This window comes from Leptidea sinapis, chromosome Z, assembly GCF_905404315.1.
Source record: "Leptidea sinapis chromosome Z, ilLepSina1.1, whole genome shotgun sequence".
In the NCBI taxonomy this organism is placed as follows: Eukaryota; Metazoa; Arthropoda; class Insecta; order Lepidoptera; family Pieridae; genus Leptidea; species Leptidea sinapis.
In genome coordinates this window covers 29,782,285-29,803,092 of record NC_066312.1, presented here as the reverse complement: position 1 = coordinate 29,803,092, position 20,808 = coordinate 29,782,285, and the positions used below count along the sequence as shown (strand labels likewise).

The 20,808-nt window shown below is 35.0% G+C and overlaps 1 protein-coding gene across 1 annotated transcript; it reads left to right on the top strand.

The window, feature by feature from the left end:
* Positions 1 to 1,056: 1,056 nt before the first annotated feature.
* LOC126979210 (histone deacetylase complex subunit SAP130) lies at positions 1,057 to 18,898 on the top strand. The gene is made up of 12 exons (XM_050828464.1): positions 1,057 to 1,489; positions 1,564 to 1,879; positions 2,061 to 2,201; positions 5,771 to 5,965; positions 8,176 to 8,318; positions 9,172 to 9,307; positions 10,864 to 10,975; positions 11,120 to 11,644; positions 12,022 to 12,119; positions 13,478 to 13,665; positions 14,836 to 14,973; positions 16,116 to 18,898. Exons 1-12 carry the CDS (start codon positions 1,241 to 1,243, stop codon positions 16,266 to 16,268), a joined length of 2,394 nt encoding a protein of 797 aa, XP_050684421.1. The 5' UTR covers positions 1,057 to 1,240; the 3' UTR covers positions 16,269 to 18,898.
* The last annotated feature ends 1,910 nt before the right edge of the window (positions 18,899 to 20,808 follow it).

The following is a 20,808-nucleotide window of genomic DNA, read 5'->3' as shown; positions in this document are numbered from 1 at the left end:
AACGTACCAAGCTTATTGTTTTATTTTTATATGTAAGATTATTAATATTTTTTTTTACACATGAATAATTTTTATTTTGGTAGTCATTAACCTATACTATAAACAACTGATTAATACAAAATAGTCCGCTCTTGTTAAGATTTTCTAAATTTATAGACACTATTCATTGTATATTATATGCATAAGATTTGATACTTAGGTATGATTTTTCTGTACAAAATAATAAACAGTAAAATTAAGTGTCCTGCTATATTGAGTTTGTTTGACATCAATATTTCCCATCGACCTCCTCGTAAGCCAACTGCATTGTTTAAAATCCTACTCCACAGAACGAGGCTTGGAGCCTATTCAACTTTAGTAAGGCTTTCACGGTCATACTACTATCTATGTTCAAGGATTGAGGGTTTAGACATTAACCATAATAATTCTGAAAATGAATTTAAGCTTTGGCTTTGTAATTTTTTTAATAATAATTTAATTTGAATTTGTTCTATAGGTGTACTTTTCTTTTTATTTGTGTAGAAATAGTTGTAGAATGTTTTAGATATATATAATACGTTATTAGTATCTAGCCGACAATCACCGTCAAAAAAGAATGTTTTTTTTTAAATTACTAATTTAATTAAAATTTGTTCTTATATATTTTTCTTTTTATATGTGTAGTAGTAGTTGTAAAATATTTGTTAGATTTATATAATTCGTTATTACTTTATAGCCGACAAACAATTGTCAAAAAATTATGTTTCATTGCCTGTAATTAGAATCGCAATTATCATTTTTTTAAGTATGTTGTAATTATTTATAGTGTTCAGTTTCTGTAGGTAATCTTAAATAAATAAATAAATAATCTATCAGTTAGCCCAATGGTAGCACGAAAATAGTACATAGGTCAGTACCTATACAGTCCAGTCCAGTGACTGGAGCGGATTCTAAAAAAAATCTGGCGGATGTTTTCCTGTACTCTAGGGACTTTCAAATTTGTAATTTTGTAGAACGGCAACCCTGCAAGTAGTGTATAAATTCTCTTTGCTGCAAGTGACAAGCCTCAAGCATCAAAAAAAGATAGACTAGTGGTGAATTTATATTTTATACTGAAAAGTTATTACTATTAGTTACAGTGCACAGAATTCTTGAAATTGAATTGTGAGTTTGGAATATAAATGAGATCAATAAAGTGTGTTTGTAATAGGGATTTTTATGTGTTTATTGTAACCATGATTTAAAACTTATATATTTAGCTATGAGTAATAATACTGAAAATGATAGGTCGATAACAACTGAAAAAATGTATCCAATCGACTTAGCTCCGCAGAAAATAACAATTGTAAAAAATTCGCCCAATACAGAAGTAAAAATGGCTCATTTAATGTCGGGCCAAAATAAGTCCACAAGTACTAATCAAATAATTACTCATACGAATTCTGCGCCTGTGAGCTTAATGCGCACAGCTACTGCTGCACAAATAAATTCCCCTGGCGTTGTGTCGCAGGTAACGTTAAAAGTTCCTTTATTTTATCTTGCTTCATATGTCTTCATATATTAATTGCCATGTAACATTTCTAGGGCACCCAGATTGTAAGTCAAGGAACACAGCTGATCAGCCCTAACACACAGATTCTAACACCACCTCAATTAATATCAAGCAGCCAGATATTGAGTCCAGGCACACAAATTATAAGCCAAGGTTCCCAGCTGTCAGCACAAGTATCTAGTGGGAATCTGGTTTCAAGTGTTATGCCTACTACTATAACAAGCACGGTGAATGTAGCTGGACCAATTGTTGGTGGAACTAGTAATATAGTTGTTAGCACACCAGTGAGGACGCTCCCCTCTGGTGTTAGGGTCCTTCCACCCATTCAACATCACAACACAAGACCAGGTACAGCTAAACTTTTAAATACTTACTAAAGATTATTTAAATGCTAGTTAATCTTTGGTATATTTTTGATGAACATATTTTGTTATCTTAATCAAGTATATTTACCAATAAGGTGTGAGATTTATGCTTTATTTTATTTATTGTAAACCATATAAAATCAATTTTAATGGTCAATTTTTAGCTTTGACATCAGTGGTGAGCAATACTAGTGGTGTTCTGGTTACTAAAGCAGTAACAAGTCATGTACCAAGAGGACTAGCAGCAGGGGCCTCCTTAGCTGTGAGACCAGTTACAGTGTCTACCCAACCTACACTCAGCCAAGGTAAATGTACCTGTTGTTCTCTTAATATTTTACTATTAAAACTTTTACTGCTTAGTCCGGGTGCTATTTACGAAGAATTTCATAATTTAACCTGTTAAATTCAAATTCAAATATTTTTATTCAAAATAGGATTTAAAAACACTAATTGAACGTCAAAAACTACCACCCATTCAAAAGAGACTGCCTCAGACCTGAGAAGAATGGGCGCAAGAAACTCAGCAGGCTTTTTTTTAAAATATAAAATATGGATTACAATGTAATATCATACAAAAAACATTTATAATTAAAGAGCCTGAGGGTGTTTGCTTTATTCCCAGTCCGTGGTGTCATTAAGAAAATTGTTTATGCTATAATAACCTTTCCCACACAAACGTTTTTTAAACATTCTTTTAAATTTCGTAACTCATTTGTTTTGTACATTTTCTGGGATCATATTGTAGAAGCATATACATCGCCCAGCAAAAGACTTACCAACTCGACCCAACCAAGTAGGAGGCATAACAAGTTGTTTGTTCCTCGTGTTAACATTATGAATGTCACAGTTTCTAGAAAATTCTGCAATGTGCTTATGAACATACAGAGCATTATCAAAAATGTATTGAGAAGCAACAGTCAAAATGTTTATTTCTTTAAATTTTTCTCTTAATGATTGTTTAGGACCTAGGTTATAAATCGCACGAATAGCCCTCTTCTGCAGCATAAAGATCTTGGAAATCTTTTAAAGCTAGCAAGACACATTATATTTATGTGTGAAGTGACAGAGACAGGTAATAAAAGTTAATATGAATTTCTTCCTCCTTGGCGGCTGGACTTTATCTTTAACAAGTTGTAATATAGCAGCTGTGACATGTTATGCACTCTAGAATCCTTAGAACACAATTCTGTGCATTACTTAATTAATGCACACAAGCCCTGTAGTACTAGGATACCCAACATTTGTGGAAGAAATAAAGAATGTCTCATTTCATAGAAGGCAAATAAAAAATATCAGTATCATACAGTACAGACTTGATTCATTTGATTGTAACAATATTCATGCAATTCTAGTGTCTGAGGGCTCAAACCTTGTCTTCCTTCCATTTCCTACTCCTTACCAGGTTTTCAGCTTATTTGCAGTGACCATATGACCTTTGACTTTTTGCGACTATCACCCAAAATCTATACTCTCTTTACTTTCTAAATTATTGGAGCGGTTAGTATATAAACAACTTAGTTATTTCTTTTATAGACTGAGTGCATGGGGTTTAGACTGTCGTCTAAAGTACTACTAACTAAAGTCCACTGTAGTCAGGTTTTTGACCTGGACCCTGAAGACTGAGACCAGTTTGGGTAAAGTTATGGACCATGTTCGTCTTGCTATGGATAACCAACACCTTACTCTCTTAACCTTACTTGACTTAACTAACACATTTAGTAATAACATTTAAGTAACACTTTCATTAAATCATTGGAGACAAAGGATTGGTTTTGAAGCTATTTGGTAGGGAGTCGGCAGCATATTAAAAGTTGCTGATATAGCATCATCCATATAGCATCATGTTTCTGCTGGTGTTACACAGGGTGTTGTTCTCTGTCCCTTTCTTTTTTCAATATTTATAATTCCCCAACTAGCAATCTAACTTCTTCTTTTCACTTCTCTGCTGATGATGTTCTAATTTATAGACATTCCACATTATCTGATTTGCAGTCTACAGTTCATAATCTTAATAAGGATCTCGCTACCATATGTGAGTGGAGAAAAAATTATGGTAATAAAAATGTAATATGGTAAAAAATCATATTACACATATTTTCTGAAGTAGTTGAAATAAGTACTTAAGCTTCGCTACAGTAATAATATTTGATTATTTCCACAAATAAAATTGTCCTTTTGCAAACACAATTTGCACAATTTTGTAAATGTTTTCCAACTAATTTCATTGGATATGTTTAAATTACACATACTAGTATCTTTGTTAGTCTAGATTAGTGTACTTTAGTTAGTTTCACAGCATCATGACATACAGTATTTTGTTGTGTGGGCTGTCATGCTATATATGACATATATCAATATATAGTATTTGCTCTGCAAAAGAGAGCTGTTTTGTGCTATATATCAGCTTGGTTATAGACAGTCACTTAAAGAAAAATTTAAAGGAATAAATATTATGACTGTTCATTTATGAAAATTTAATATACATTCACAAAATTTGTCACCATTTTGCTCTCATAGGGATTTTCATTATTATAACACTAGAAATAAGGGATTATTGTAAATAATTCTAGTAGGCTTCATAAGATACATGATGGCTTTAAGGGTAAATGTATCCACTTTTTATAATAAAGTCCCAGTCACTGTTCAGGTATTATCTATAAATAAATTTAAATGTTTTCGGACATTCGGACAGATTGGGACTAGATTATGATTACTTTTTAGAAAATAAAAAATAGTTAAAAATGAAGCTGGTGAGAACTGGTGCAGAAAATTGAGTTTTGACTGTATTTAAATTTCTAAATTTGTTTTTTCTCAAAGTACTGGTCACACAGACATTGCATTCAGAAATACCTGAGCTATTGTGGCCTTTCCCACAAGTATATTTTTCTCTGTTCAGAAATACTTTTTTATGTAGTGGTGATACAATAATGGTGTATACATATAGCAGGGCTAGCATGTAACAAAAAGCCTAAGCAGCCTAAAAAGCCCTATTGCTATGCGGTTGACCACAGTGGTTCATAACCGGTTGACTATAATTATGATGATGTATGAAGCCTTGTAGATCAACCAATAGTTATTGGCAATTGGCAAACCAACCAGTGTCAATGATGAATACATTGTCATACACATAGCCAACCGGTCTGGCTAACCACTGTGGTCAACAAAAGTACACTATCACAGGCCTAAAAGATTATTTCCATGAATTTCAGGCGCCTCCATTTATATTTTTCTGGCAGAGCAACACATTCCATTTGTCTCTCCAATAGCCTCATTGCAATGAGAATTATGTAAATGTCAATCTGCTGGCTCAAACTATAATATATAACTGGGCTGTACTGTAGTGCAGGAAATTTGTAACTGGGTTATTGCAAAACATGCAGCTGTAGGTGTTTCTCACATATTCTCACCCTATCATTGTTATTTGCTCTTTTGCAGTCTAGCAGATTGAAATATAACAAAGCATTACTTTTGTAAAGTTCTTTCGCTGGGATTTCTCCAATATAATATGATATTATGTAAAATGTACAATTAGTTATTGCAGCTGCATTAAGACATTTATTTTTCATATCATGTGTTATAAACGTTACTTGTGAGATGTTTCATTATGCGATACTATTGTAACGGAGACAAATCGGCTGTGACTGTGATCAGTATTCTTACACACTTTGTTTTGTAATATAAAACAAAAATGTTGTTTATTTTGTATAATTTGATTTAAATCTGAAAGATTTAAAATTTTCACTCTTATTATTTACACGCTTCATCACTTTTTGTATTGATCTTACTACAACAGTATACATTTAATATACCCAAACATCCGAATAAATTATATAGTTTTTGGTGTAACTATGAATGATATTGTGATTATTTATAGGTGCCAAGGGGGAATTTTTGAGCAGCTATAGAGGAAGAAGTGCTGTTGTGTATGGCTCTCGAGGCATGGGACGCGGGGCTTCAACGCGGCAACCGTCCCCTGCCCCAACACTGTCCAACACTCCGGCAAACACACAATCCGCTCCAGTTGCTCATTCGGCTATAGTCACATTGGCTACAACAACTGCCCTTTCACGTAAGTTAACAAACTTTCAACCACAGCAATTTTATATTGATGCTGGTATTTAAAAAAATGGCCTGTATTTCATTTTTTTTTTTACTACAAATTGACTAATCTTATATATGTAGACAACTACGGCCTTGCAAAGAAACTTTCTATAATGTTATACCTGGGAAGAAACCAAAAACATTTTGCTAATGGTTGGTTTATTTGGACATATAACATTTCCCGCGTTTATTTGCAAGGCTGCTTGACATTTGGGAAACTTCAGAATTATCATTGTATTGATAGTGTCAGTGATATAGTCAACATTTTACATACTCTTGGTTTACTCTGAAGTATAAATTTATACCAAGTTTATTTGTAAGCCGGCTAGAGAATTAAAAGGTGTAACTTAGATACAGAGCCTTTATATTATGTTGTCCCAGACTTTGAAGTACCTATTGGCAAAGACCTCCTCCTATTCTCTCCAGCACTCTCGGTCCAGGTCAACTTGGGTCCAATATGGGCCTAGTGTCTGGTATATTTCTTACTCTAATTTTTTGCATGAACATAACCTGGATGGTAACCTGCTTGGGATTATTTTTCCAGTATAAATGCTGGTATTAAATGCATTCTATTCTTCCTACTGTGGCATCTATGGAAGGGATACCACAATTCAGCCAATGTCATGTTTCATTAGACCACCATACATAGTGTGTGTTATTTCATCGGTGTTAACAAATTTAACAGTGTTTACTGTAATGAACAGTGCCAAGATTGAACAAGTTTTTATTTTATTATTATACCTGAAACAAAGTATACATACTGTTAGATTATAATGGACAAACACTGTCTGTGTGTGTAATAAAACATTTATTGTGTTAATTACATAAAATACCTACATAAAATATGTAAAAACTAGTCAAAACTAGGGAGAGGAGGCATTTCATGGAGGCGGGGATATTAAATGTAGCTTAAGCAGCTAATCTACTAGCAGGCCTTCCAGTGGGAGGCTCCTTTGCACAGGATGCTGGCTAGTGTAGATACTACAATGGCGCCTATTTCGGCCGTGAAGCAGTAATTAGCATTATTGTATTTCGTTCTGAAGGACGCCGTAGCTAGTGAAATGACTTGGCAAATGAGTCTTAACATCTTATTTCTCAAGGTGACTAGCGCAATTGTAGTGACGCTCAGAATTTTTGGGTTTTTCAAGAATCCTGAGCGGCAATGCATTGCAATGAGTAGGGCGTATCAATTACCATGAGCTGAACGTACTGCTCGTCACGTCCCTTATTTTCATTTAAAAAAAAGGCAATCTTCTACATCTTTTGACTTGTTATGACAGCAAAGTTAGTTATTAGTCATTATAATAATCATTATCCAGGAAGAAACAATACCATATTGTGTATGTCCTTCTAGATGTGTAGCACTGTTGAATTGTTTTTCGCTTAGTATTAAAAGGTGATTGCTACATCATATCATATACGAATCTCTAATGAATGATAATGAACAGTCTGTATTTACTTACAACTAATATCAATGGGGACTATCACCATTTAACAGTGGTAGAGCTATGAGTGAACTTGCTTCTACATTATTGATTTAATGTTATATTATAATAATAGCTGACCCGGCAAACATTGTATTGCCATATAAATTGCAGATTTATTTTCTACTTGCTTCACACTAATTTTATATTTTGGATAATTCACACAATAGTTTTATAAATTAAAGTCTATGAGTTATTCTGGTGTGTAAGCTATATTATTATAAAGTTTCATCAAAATCCATTCAGTAGTTTTTGCGTTAAAGAGACATACAAACTTTCACATTTATAATATTAGTAGGATGACGATTATTATGTATCTTTAATTTTATTTTTCATAGAGTATCACAGTTATATAGGTTGGTGGCTGTGATTTTTATCTTTTGCACCAAAGGTTGAATTGATATTATATTATGAAGCACACTGGGCATCAGTTGGCTTGCTATAAATAATAAATAACAATACCTATCTATCTGTATACCATAATTTCGATTACTGAACATAAAAGAATAAAACCATTATCCCATGTATGTAACATTACACTAATAAGTATTATGCTCATAATTTAAGGCTGGATTTTTTAAAACAATGTTTTTTTTTAAATCTGTAATTGTGGAATTATTCTACAAAGCTCGACCTTTTCTTTAATAGTAATTGATAGTTTAATAATTGAAAATGTTGCTTTTATCTATTGCAGAAAGCAGTGTGATATCTAGCACAGTGCGCGGAACTACAATAAGTCCTATCACCAATGTTATTACCAGACCTAAGACCCCAACACCACCGCCAGCTACTGCAAGACCTCTGCCACTCTTACAGAGAAACTATCAACCTGCCAAGGTAATATACAATGTTTTATTCTTTTTTGGGAGCAAGCATAAACTTGTTATGTCTACTACTCGGTTAAGTCTAGTTAGTAAGTCTTTTATTGGGCAATGTATATGCTTTAACAATATGATCCCAGAAAATCTACAAAACAAATGTGTAACGAAATTTGAAAGAATTGTTAAAAACGTTTGTCTGGGAAAGGTTACTATAGCATAAACGATTTTCTTTTTGATACCACAGAGTGGGAATGAAGCGATCAGGCTCTTTAATTATAAATGATTATTGTATGATAATAAATTGTACTCCATATTTATATAAAAAAAAAGCTCGCTGAGTTTCTTGCGCCCGTTCTTCTCGTGTAGTGTATTTTGAATGGGTGGAAGTTCTTTACTGTCAATAAATGATTTTGAATCCTATTTTGAATTAAGATATTTTAATTTGCAAAAAAACGGTCCCCTAGATTAATAACCTGTTTCACTGGCGTCTTCAAATTATTTCATAATTCTAAGTAGCTTGTATCAGCATAATACTTTAAATAAATAAGCAAAATGTATTTTCTGTCAATTTCGTCATTACATTTCGTAAGAATTTATGAAAAATGATCCCATCGTCCTCAAAAAACCATATATCTCCAAGAACCGTAAATGCAGGTTGTACGTAATTAGGACTTCTTATATGTACCGATGTGCATTTAAAGTGACGATTTCTATGAAGACTAATTCCGTACGGTCCAATACATTAATCGCTGCCTATAACATAACTGAGGTGTTATTTCTTCAAAGCAAACTTCCGCGAAAGGTTCCCTCTGCGTTCGCAGTACTCGGCGACGTCGGTCCTCACCATAATGTGTTTTATTTTGGTATAGGTGGTAAGCGTGGCTAATGTTGGGGTACGCGGCGTGGGCAACAGTGCGCCTGCGCAGCTTTACTACGAAGTGCAGCGGGGCACACAGACGCAGCTTCCTAGACCAGCTACGCCGTACTCGATGCATACCACACAAGGTATGTCGCCCTGGTAACTTTCGACACTGATGACTGAGGTAATGGTCTCGGTTTCGAATAAGGGACGAGACGAACAGGACATTCCGCTGATGGTATTTGATACTCCCTGCCCATTAAAATGTATTGCTGGTCAGGGTTGTGGAAAAACGCAAAAATTCTGAGCGGCACTACAATTGCGCTCGCCACCTTGAGATGTTAAGGCTCATTTGCCTAGTAATTTCGCTAGCTACTGCGCCCTTCAGACCGAACCACAATAATGCTTACACATTTCTGCTTCACGGCAGAAAAAGGCGCCGTTGTAGTACCCATAATCTAGTCGGCATCCTGTGCAGATTAGCCTCCCCCTGGTGATTGCCCTGAGTCACCTCTTACAACACACTTGGGCTTGGGACTTTCCTGTTCTTTTTATCTCCCAGGGAAACACACGGCATTTACAGGCCCATTGTATGTGATGGGATTCTTATAATTGTGTTACAGTTTGAAGAGCGCTGTAGATTGTGATGTTTTTTTCTATTAAGAATTGACTATTTTACTACAACAGCTGAATATTTCAGAACACCACATAATGAGATATTGAGAGAAAAATAAATATCATTAGTTTTATTTATGCCTTTGAGCTTACAAATAAATAACAGATGCTGGGTTTATAGCAAAATATTCGCTTAGTTAAGAGCTGCACCATAACTTCTAGAAGGTTCTATCAGATTCCACTACAATTTCCGCTATTTGGCCATGTTCTTGCAGAAAAAAATAATTAATTCAGATGAGGCTTTGTTATAAATCAATGAATTTAAATGGCAAATAGCTTACTTAGATTTTACAGCATTGGTAACAAGTACATCAGCTCAAACCGAAAAATATTTGAATAATTTTTAAATATACTCGATTAAAAGCAAAAACCCCTGTTAGGTTTGTGGGCAAAAAATATATTTATGTAATCATAGAATACAGAGTATGAAACACATAGATAACAGAGTTACGTATATTGTAATTATTATATTGCCACTATTACAAATAGGCAATCAAACGTATATACCACACTTTCGTCCGACCGGGTTCACCCACTCACTGGTTAAGTTTATTTCCTCTTTAAGAATGAGTGATAAGAAAACGAAAGGGCAAATGGCCCATCTGATGTTAAGGGGATCAATTGGCCAATAACAGTGCATTAAAATAAGATAAAAACGTCTTGAAACTTGTTGCAAGTTTCAGTGCTTCATGTGCAATATGTAAGAATCCCGACAAAAGCAAGCCAGTGCCCGTGCCTTTCTGAAGTATCGTTGCAGATTTGCCTGAATCATTTGAATTATAAACAGCAGTTGGTTTGTCTCATTGTTGTTATGAATTAGTATTTTCTTGCGAGGGTTACACATTTAAATAAAACCCTTTTTGAAAGATTAAAACGCGTGTAATTGTAACTGTGTTTTTACAATAGATTTTGTGTAAAAGTTACATTATTAATTTAGTTTCGTGACCTTTCAGAGCACCCAGTCCCCCTGAAAACGTCTTAATCCTTTAAAATGTGTTTTATTTAGAAGATGTTATAAATTCCCCAGCAAATGTCGCCACCACGGTACATACAACACCAGAAGTCCGTCAAGCCAGCACCACTGTTGCGAGCTCAATGATTCCAAGACCTTCAATACTGAGGAAACGGGATGTTGATGGGTATTTATCTAATGCTTACATATATATAGCTTCCAACAATTGCTTAAAAAAATACATTAAAAATGCATGACCGCTTCTCGCTTAAAATGACACATTAACACATTTTTTTTTCTTTTTTTTTTTACATCGGTTATGTATTTTTAGGTCTCCATCAAAGAATCAAGCAGCCAATGTCAGTACTATAACTAGTGTTGGTAACGTATCGGGAAACTTGAGTAGCCTAAATGCTAACAATGCAAGTAATTTGAACAATATAGGCACAATCAGTAATATCGGTAGTGTGGTTCACGTCGGTAATGTAAATGCCAACACTATTGGTGCGGTCAACATAAACAACAGCGTAGGACGCGTCAGCAATATCGGCCCTGTCATGAACATAGAGAGCATCAATATGGGTAGTGTTGTGAACAGTTTATCGATAAACAACGTCGGCAACGTTAATATATCGAATGTCATCACTAACACGAACAGCGTTAACAGTAATATGACTGGAGTCGCTAATATTGGTAGCGTGTACGTGAATAGTACTGGATGGGAGGATGTGACGACGAGCCAGGGTCCTGGGACGGGCTCCACGACGATATCGGCTGCCAGCTCGCCAGTGCCGGAGGAACCAGAACCTCCAAGGAACACTGACATATCTCCCAGGAAGAAGCCGCGAAAACAAATGTGAGTAGGAACCATTCCTTTCACCTCCACCATAATACTGTAATATATTTCTTCTGCTCCTCTACTTTTATCTGTTATTTATACAGCTAGGATCAGTAATATAAGTACATACTTTATTGAGTCTGAAAAAGTCTGTACTCTATGGCCTAAAAAAGCATTGTTTACCGTACTAAATCCCACCGCCTGTATCCCATAACAAAACTATGAATAGTGCCAAGTGGAATCCTGGTAACCAGGAAAACAGGTATTTTTTTTTACCTACCACAGGCACCAGCGATCCACGACCAAAACCTTTGTGTCCTCAAAATTACAATACAACGAAATTTTTGTTTCATTTCAATTATCTGTCTTTTTTGACGTAGCTGCGTGTTTCACAGTCTGAGCAGTGAGATACGTCAATGTGAGTCTCCTGCCGAAGAAAAGTCGCCGTCGCCATCGCCGCCGGTCGCAGCGCCCATCAATCCTATACCTAAACGTAAGTTTAATTTACTAACTCTTTAAATACATTATGGCTTGACTTGCAATATTGAGGTGTAGTATTATACAGGTTGTTCCACGACTATGGCACATGGCGGGGAAGTATCTTAAATATTGTAGATGTAATACTTTACTGAAATAATACTTTATTTTAGTTTAAAAAACAATATAAACTGCGTTGATAGATTTTTAAATAATTGCCTGATTGAATCGGGAATCGAATATGTGTATTCTATTGTTTCTAGTGGCTTCTGTGGAAGGGGCACCACAACTCGCCAATGTCTCCGTTTCAGTAGACCAACAAGCTAAGAGTGTGTCATTTGATCTATGTAAACGAATTTACAAGTGATTATAGTAATGACCGGTGCCCAGAATCAAAACAGATTTATTTTCTTATTATACCTGAAACAAATATACATGCTGTTAGATTATAATGGACAAACACTGATAATATTACTTATATAAAACATTTATTGTGTTAGTTATAACAAGTATTTACAAAAGGAGTGAAAACGAAGGTGAGGAGGGATTTCAGGAGGTATAAAATTGTACAAGGAAGACTTAATTAAAGGGCAATTAAAGAACAAATGGTCTACATTTCCCAATATGAAACAGTAACCTGTAAGCATTACTGTGTTTTGGTTTGAAGGGCGCCGTAGCAAGTGAAATTGCTGGGCAAATGAGACTTGACATCTTACGTCTTAAGGTTTTAGAATTTTTGGGTTTTTCAATAATCCTGAGCGGCACTCAATTGTCTCCGTCCTACCCGTCTCGTCCCTTACTTTCATAAACTGAGTGTTTTATTTATTTATTTATTACAGCACACCACATCATATACAATACAATTTACTTAATCTAATGTTACAATTAGTAGTTCTAAAGTATACGACAATTATGATGAACATAAAAATTACAAAAAATACTCCCTAATTACTTCTGAAAAATAGAACTACTACTATCTAAGCTATAATAAAAACAAAAAAAAAAATAAAAAATGAAAGTACAAATTATAACTTTAACTTATTAAAATAATGAAGACGAAAAAAAACTACTTCTTTGACAAATGCAGATTGAGTACCAGCTAGGTGTTCAACAACACTTTCTTTAAACTTGACCAGCCCACTACCGAATATATCAAGTTCTGAATTGGTATTGTTTAACTTATTGTACTCGCGAAGAATTCGCGCGAGAGGCGCCTGAACTCCCAGGTTGGTCTTTACAGAAGGAACTTGGAAGATTCTCTTGATTTTGAACCTTGGGAATAAATATGGGACAGCAAGGTTAATATTCTGTAAGAGGTGCATGCATTGTATTTGTACTCAGTGGCCGCTCGTAATTAACTGATTGTTCGCGCAGGTCCGTCGCTGAGTTCAGGATTCGTGTGTGGATGGCGGAGCACGGCCCTGCACTTCACGCGGCCGGCTGACGTACGTCGCAAGCACGCGCGGGCCGCTGATATCCTCGCCATCGCCACCAGGAAACACGTGCTGCTCTCCGCCGAGGGCTGGAAGGTGCACCACCTCACCGCGCAAATGGACGACTTGGTACGAGAGCACAACTTATCGGTCATAGGATACCACACATGGACTTTACTTTCCAATCCCTTCGTCTGCCAGTTAGCAGGCTGAATCTCATAACAGTTTGTATTTTCAAGAAAAAGAATGCTGGGAGAGTTTCTTCCGCCGCTTCTTCTCTCCTAGAGCGCCATTTGTTTCCGAAGCGGTAGTAGTATCTAGTATTTATTAGAAATTACATCAAAAAGAATTCTAAAGGAATCAATTTTGAGAAAATAAATGCCTTTTATGCCTTTTAAGTGATATCCTTTACTTATGGGGTTAAATATACAAATTTATTTTATACGGGTTATTTTTTTAAGAAGGGTGGTAATGGCTAAGTTGGAAACTGTGAGACTTAGAGGAAAGTCGTGAAAGGAGTCATGCCCTCCACTTATAAGAAGCTTCATAACTACATATTTAGTTTTTTTTTAATTTCAACTTCAACTCTTTGACGGAAATCGACCCCAATAATTATTAAAAACAAAATTACACCGGTATTATTGAATCAATGGACTCTGTTGCTGATAAGGATCAAACTGTATTAAATTAAAAATGAAAAGAAATAACTAATTTTGTGTTTTATTATTTTTATATGGAGAAATGAACACCTCCTATTCAAACTATATGTTAAAAATCTATTTTTTTTTTTTGTTGAAATTCTATCGTGGATAAATCCTGTCATGGTGTCAAATGCTGATCGGCAAATGATTACTTAATGCTCATCAGAGAGGCGTAAAAACTTATGCATTGGAGTCAAAGGAAACCAATTTGAGCAACTTATCAGTAAAGTCAAAGTGAGATATAATAATATAATATTGACACACTTTCTACACAAATTATCTTGCCCCAATTTAGGCATATATAGCCTGTGTTATAGGTTGCAAGACAACGATATATTGAATACAATGTACTTACTTAAACATACACAAATAACACATAAACACCCATGACTCGGAAACAAACATCCATATTCATCATATAAATGCTTGCCGGTAGGATCGCTAACCACTCGGCTATACGGATATGATAAGAAATTTGTAAAAATTTTCTATTTGCTTTCATGTTCAACTCTTAGGTTGTGGCTGGAATACGTCGAATTACCAAGAACCCAGTATATTATAAATATTATATCATTAAAACTATTGTATATTTGTTCAGGTGTCGTTAGAGGCGGATGTAGGTGAGGAATTGTCGGAAGTGTTGCGAGCGCTCGAGGCGGCGTCAACTAGCACACGAACACACGCGCCCATCGCCGCGCTGAAGCCGCTGTCGCATTCGCTACTCGAACTAATCAAGGTTCGTACTGATGTACTAACGCAACACGGCTTGGCCGCATATAACAGACGACGGCGATGTAACTAACTAACGAATGAATGAATATAGGCAATTAGGCAGCGTCTACCTCGCTATGAACCTAAATTAATATAGCATTAGTGTTACAGTTGATTTTGAAGGGCGCCATAGCTAGTGAATTTAATGGGCAAATGAGACTTAACATCTTATGTCTCAAGAAGACGAGCGATAGTGCCGCTCAGAATTTTTGGGTTTTTCAAGAATCCTGAGCGGCACTGCATTGTAACGGGTAGGGGTATCCATTACCATCAGCTGAACATCGTGCTCGTCTCGTCCCTTATTTTGATTAAAGAAAAGCAACACCTACTCATAATATTTTTCCTTACGCTAGATCAGGGGTGCTCAAGCTTGAACTGCTCGCGATCTACCTCAAAATTGTTAGACTACGATCGATCGGCTCTGAGAGACTTCAAGTATGTGTGATGATGGTTTGTCGTCTAGGCAAAGTGTCACGATGACATAGATATTAGTTTTGCGCAAAATATGCATTTTTTAGTCAAGGTAAATGGAGGTCTGCTCTTAAATGTCAAATAAAAAGCTCATAATTATTATTCAAAATTGCGAGTTTATTGGTTCTTACAAAACAAACGCGTTCTAAAGTTCTAAGCTTAACTAAAGAGTGACTTTGGATGTTGAAGCGTGACACTGCATGTCCTGAGCATACTTTTCATAAGATGGTACGTAATTACCGATTTTAGTTTATTATACCGGATTTTTTTCTCGAGATCGACTCAAAAAGCACTCGCGATCGACCTGTCGATCCCGATCGACCGTTTGAGCACCCCTGCGCTAGATTCTAAATACCTAACGTAAGCAATCTTTGCTTATTAGAAGCTCAACTACAAATAGTTAGATCCACAGTGCCTACATGCACACCTATGATCCTACCTATCCTATCCGAAGATGTTTAATAACTGCGATGATAGTCATAGACTTCAAGTATAATTAGTGATTAATCCATTTACACCAATGTTTGTGTTATCGTTCACACAGTATATACACCTTATAAGGCAAAAAAAAATATTGTTATTTGGCTGTCTAAAAGAGACAACAAAAACAAAAATAATCATAAATAAATTTTTCAGGGCAACATACAACGGAGCAAGATTGTTTGTGAAGGAATACAGGAGGCTCGCGAAGATATACTCAGAGTATTCAAACACAGGGACTTTGTGTCGGAGATCCTGACAAGACAGGCTGACCAGAGATCAATCAGGAAACACCGTTCTCAATCTTAATACATAAACTTGACTACTAGACCTAAGCTACCATACTAGAATTTAGTAGAAATGATCTGACCTTATGAAATCTTGTAAATAATGTACATAATATTATAAATTTTTATTGATTATGATGAGAATATGAATTGTTTCTAATTGTGATGAATTTTAATTATACGACTTTATAATAATAAAGTATGCTAGAATTACTTATGTATTTGTACGTTATATTTATTATATTATATTCTTACTACTGTGGCTTTTGTGGAAGACACATCACAGATTTGCCAGTATCACTTTAAAGTAGACTACCAAGCTTTGAGTATGTGTCTCCTAAGTTTAACGGTAATGATTGGTGTTAAGATTACATAAAGTGTTATAATTTATCTGAAACAAATAATATACATGCAGTTAGACTATAAAGGACATACACAGATAAATATTGCTTAAATTATTAAATATAAGGTAGGTTAATGCTATTTACAACTTCGTTTTAATATATATACTTACCCAAAGTTTTTACAAAAGGAGTGCAAATTAGGGAGAGAAGACATTTAAAGGAGGTTGGACTAGGATCTTCAGGGAGTATATAATAGTACATAGAAGCATTTAAGGACAACTGAAGAACAAATGACCCACATTTCCCTCGTCAAGGCTACTATCACAAAGGGAATTATCTGTAAGTTTAGCTAGAAAATGTGGAGTGCAGACATGGTTTAAACATGGCATGTAGTTGAGATTATTGCTTTATTATGTATTCTACATTTTGAGAAATGAGGTTTTTGAGGAATTGCAGGTTGGAGTACTCCGTAAAATTTTCCTTTAGAAGTTTTGATAACTTGACAAATGTTTGACCAACTCTCATACATCTTGGGTTTCAGCATAGTGTGCATATGAGTGGATATTTCAGAATACTGCAAGGAATCTGTGCGAGCAACTGATCTAGCACAGGCATCTGCATTTTCATTACCAGGATATGCCCACACGACCTGGAATCCATGCTAAAAGTATGTTAATATTGAGTTTATAGAACTCTTTAACAGATTCTCCTATTTTGAGTATAATTGGAAGCTGACTTTTTAACCTAAATGGATTTGAGAGAATTAATTGAAGGCAACTTTTAGAGTCTGAGAGAGTAATAGAATTATTCATGCTGTGAGACTTAACAAATAGAATTGCTTCGAGTATGGCAATAGGAGGCAATATAACACAGAAGTGGAAGATGGGCAGGTATAACTCAGATTAATTCTTGTTGAGGGAATCCATACTGTAGCAACAACCGGACCACTGTCTGTCTTTGAAGCATCTGTGTAGATTTTATACCTTTTTTTGGAAATCTTAAGTTTATAATATGTTTTATTTAATTCTAAGGAAAACTTAGTCTAAAATTACTGAGGGTTGGAAATTAAGTGCATTGAAAATAAAGGGTAACAATTGATAATGCTAGGACTTTTGTCTTCAGGTACACTATTATTATCATTGTAATGAACAACTAATTGTTCTAATTTTTGGAGCAAGGGATGAAGTGTTTACTAAGTGGAATTGTCTACGAAGGGAAAAAGGTGTATTCACACATTCTACTTGCACTGCATTAATAGTTCTGGATTTCATAGCTCCCAATATTATACGTAAACATTTAGCCTGAATTCTGTACACTTTATTCAGGCCTGGTTTGTTTCCTGGGATCAAAAAATTAGTGCCAAAATCTAAATGAGTGTACAATAAGACATTGTATAATAATTTTCGAGTGAAGGGATGAGCTTCCCACCAGACACCAGACAAAGAGTAAAGAGTATTAATATTTTCTCACATTTCTGTGAGACAATCAAAATGCTTGATGCCTGAAATTATTAATCCAACCAAATACACTAATATAGTTATAACTTAACATTATTAACAACATTATTATCTTTGTCTTAAATTTGTGAATAAAACTACTTTGCTTTTAGAAGTTGATAAAGACAGTCCATGTTGCATTAAATATTCAGCAAGATAATCAAGAGCATTATTTAAATGATTAGATGAATCTTGTATAGCCTTGTCAGACAATACAGGACAATATCATCTGCATATTGCAATATTTGGCAGAAAGGTGTTACAGTACTATAATTGAGGTCGCGGGTATACAGATTGTATAGAAGGGGATTAAGAATTGAGCCTTGAGGTAAACCTTTCCAAACTGACATAGGAGGGTGGTAAGAGGATGGACCTTGGCTTGGACTTAGTATCCCGTTGCACGAATTAGGAGGTAAAAAATATTGTAGTTGATGGAGCTTTAGTCCACGATTATAATACTACCACTCTTATTAAAAGGCAATGCACAGTTTTCAAGAAAATTACGAAAAAAAAATCTAACCTATTACGGCTAAATCATGTAAATAAAACGCTTGCATGGCCGCTAAGTACACTGTACAAAATTGGCCCGGAAAAGAGAAAGTTTTGAAGGAAAATTCAAATAATATGCCAGCAGTAAAAAAGAGCAGTATCAAAGGGAAGGTAGGTTCATATCACAGAACACTTACTCTAACGAGGTATATACTAATGAGATAAAACATGGGTAAATGGAGATTCTATACAATATAGGTTATCCATTGAATTATAATAAGATTAATTAAGCATTATATTAATAAATGTATTCATTTTAGAAATATGTTGTTTTAATCTGTTTTTTCATTAAGCTATTATAAGTTTACATTCTATTTAATTTGCATTAAATGATTCAAAATAAAGACTAGAATTTACAATATCATAGTTCATACATACAGTATGTATTAATTCTGATTCATTTTTTTTTTAATTTAATGTCGAAGAATGACAACTGTCATAAATGCCATCCAAATAAAAAATCAAACTATAGGTCATCAGTGCGGATGATAAGAAACATTCTTTCATGAAAATTCGATCTTTGGAATAAGCTTCCTTGCGCGGTATTTCAAGGACGATACGATTTGGGTACCTTCAAAAAAAAGCGCGTACAAATTTGTAAAAGGCTAGCAACGCTCATGTTCTTCTGGTGTGGTAGAAGAATACTGATGACCCGTACGATCAATTCTCCTCTTCATCCATAAGTAATCGAAACTATATTACTAAACTTGATAGGCCCCCTAATATTAAATTCTTGGGTGTTGGTAGTTGTTATGTTTTATTATTAGATAGTGTGACGAGATTAGCAAGACTCACCTGATCGGAAGCGAAATACCCTGCCCATTATAATGAAGTATCAATAAGTGTCCGTTCAGAATTTATATTAAAAAGCAACTGCGCTCGTCTTTTTTAGATATTTAAGATTTTAAGTGTTATGTACCAGATTACTACACTAGCTGCGCTCTAAACCGAAATACAATCAGAGAATATACTACTCTAGCGAGAACATAGTGCTTGCACTCTACCACTTGATGGCTGAAGAAGGGGTACTATTCACTATCACTGTGATACTATTAAATGGGTATCATACTATTACTGTCGTCTAACGATCATTCCTCCTTCCATCCTTTCTATTATAACGACTTATGAGCAAACTATCGTTATACTGCCGATGATGATAAAATTACTCGACCATCGGCCAAGAGATAGTTTAAACTGAAATTATTTAACTGTGTCACCAACACTTCTTGCAGTTGAAATGTCAGCTACATGTGGCCACGGTCCATCAGGATACGGGAACAACTTTGAGACACGACCAAGACGCCAATGGAGGGGTAACTTTTTATTCACTTTCAGTAAGAGCAAGGCAATTCGGATCTCGTTCTTCTTTGTACGCCATTTGATTCAAGGATGTAGCTCCGATATGTATTCGTTACTTCAACACCCTCGATGGTGGCAAAAATCAATGATAGAAGTAGAGTTAGAATTAAGAAATTGGTTCATTTCCTTTGCAGTCGCAACAAATTTTCCTCTATTGTCACAAAATATTTTGTTTAGTTAACCTCTACGAGAAATAAATCACGTAATAGCTATAATATTTTAAATAAAAGTATATTTTGAGAGCTCGCTTACAGCCTGCAAGTGAATGCAATTATATTTAAAACAAATAAACATAAGTAACATTTACTTATTTTGCAACTACGGCCTTTGCGATTCGTGATCATAGGTCAATGGTCCAGTAAAAGCCGTTGCGATTATATTAAATAGAAAATCTTGCATATGTCTATCAGCAGGAAGCGTCACCTATCATATTGTCATAGATTTGGACTATGGAAACGTACCTAAGTACTATAGCTTCGGACAGTACGCCGTTTCTACCACCTATAGGTCTAAATCTGGTAGGTACGGTAGAAAGTCTGTCGACCAGCTGCAGAGTGTAAAAGTTTATCATGTTCGTGTTTAAACAAAAGCTTAGTAACGTTATGATTTGATTTTAATAAAAAGGATGCAGTAATACTAGATTTCGGATCGAGTGCCTATTTTGTAACAAATACTTTTTTTTATGGTTGTTGGTATTTGCGTAACTATCTTATGGAAACCCGAGAAATATTGATCCGGTAAACTTTTGGTATGCAAATACCAAAACCAATATCTACATGTATTCGAATAGAAAAAATATAAAAATTCCAAACTG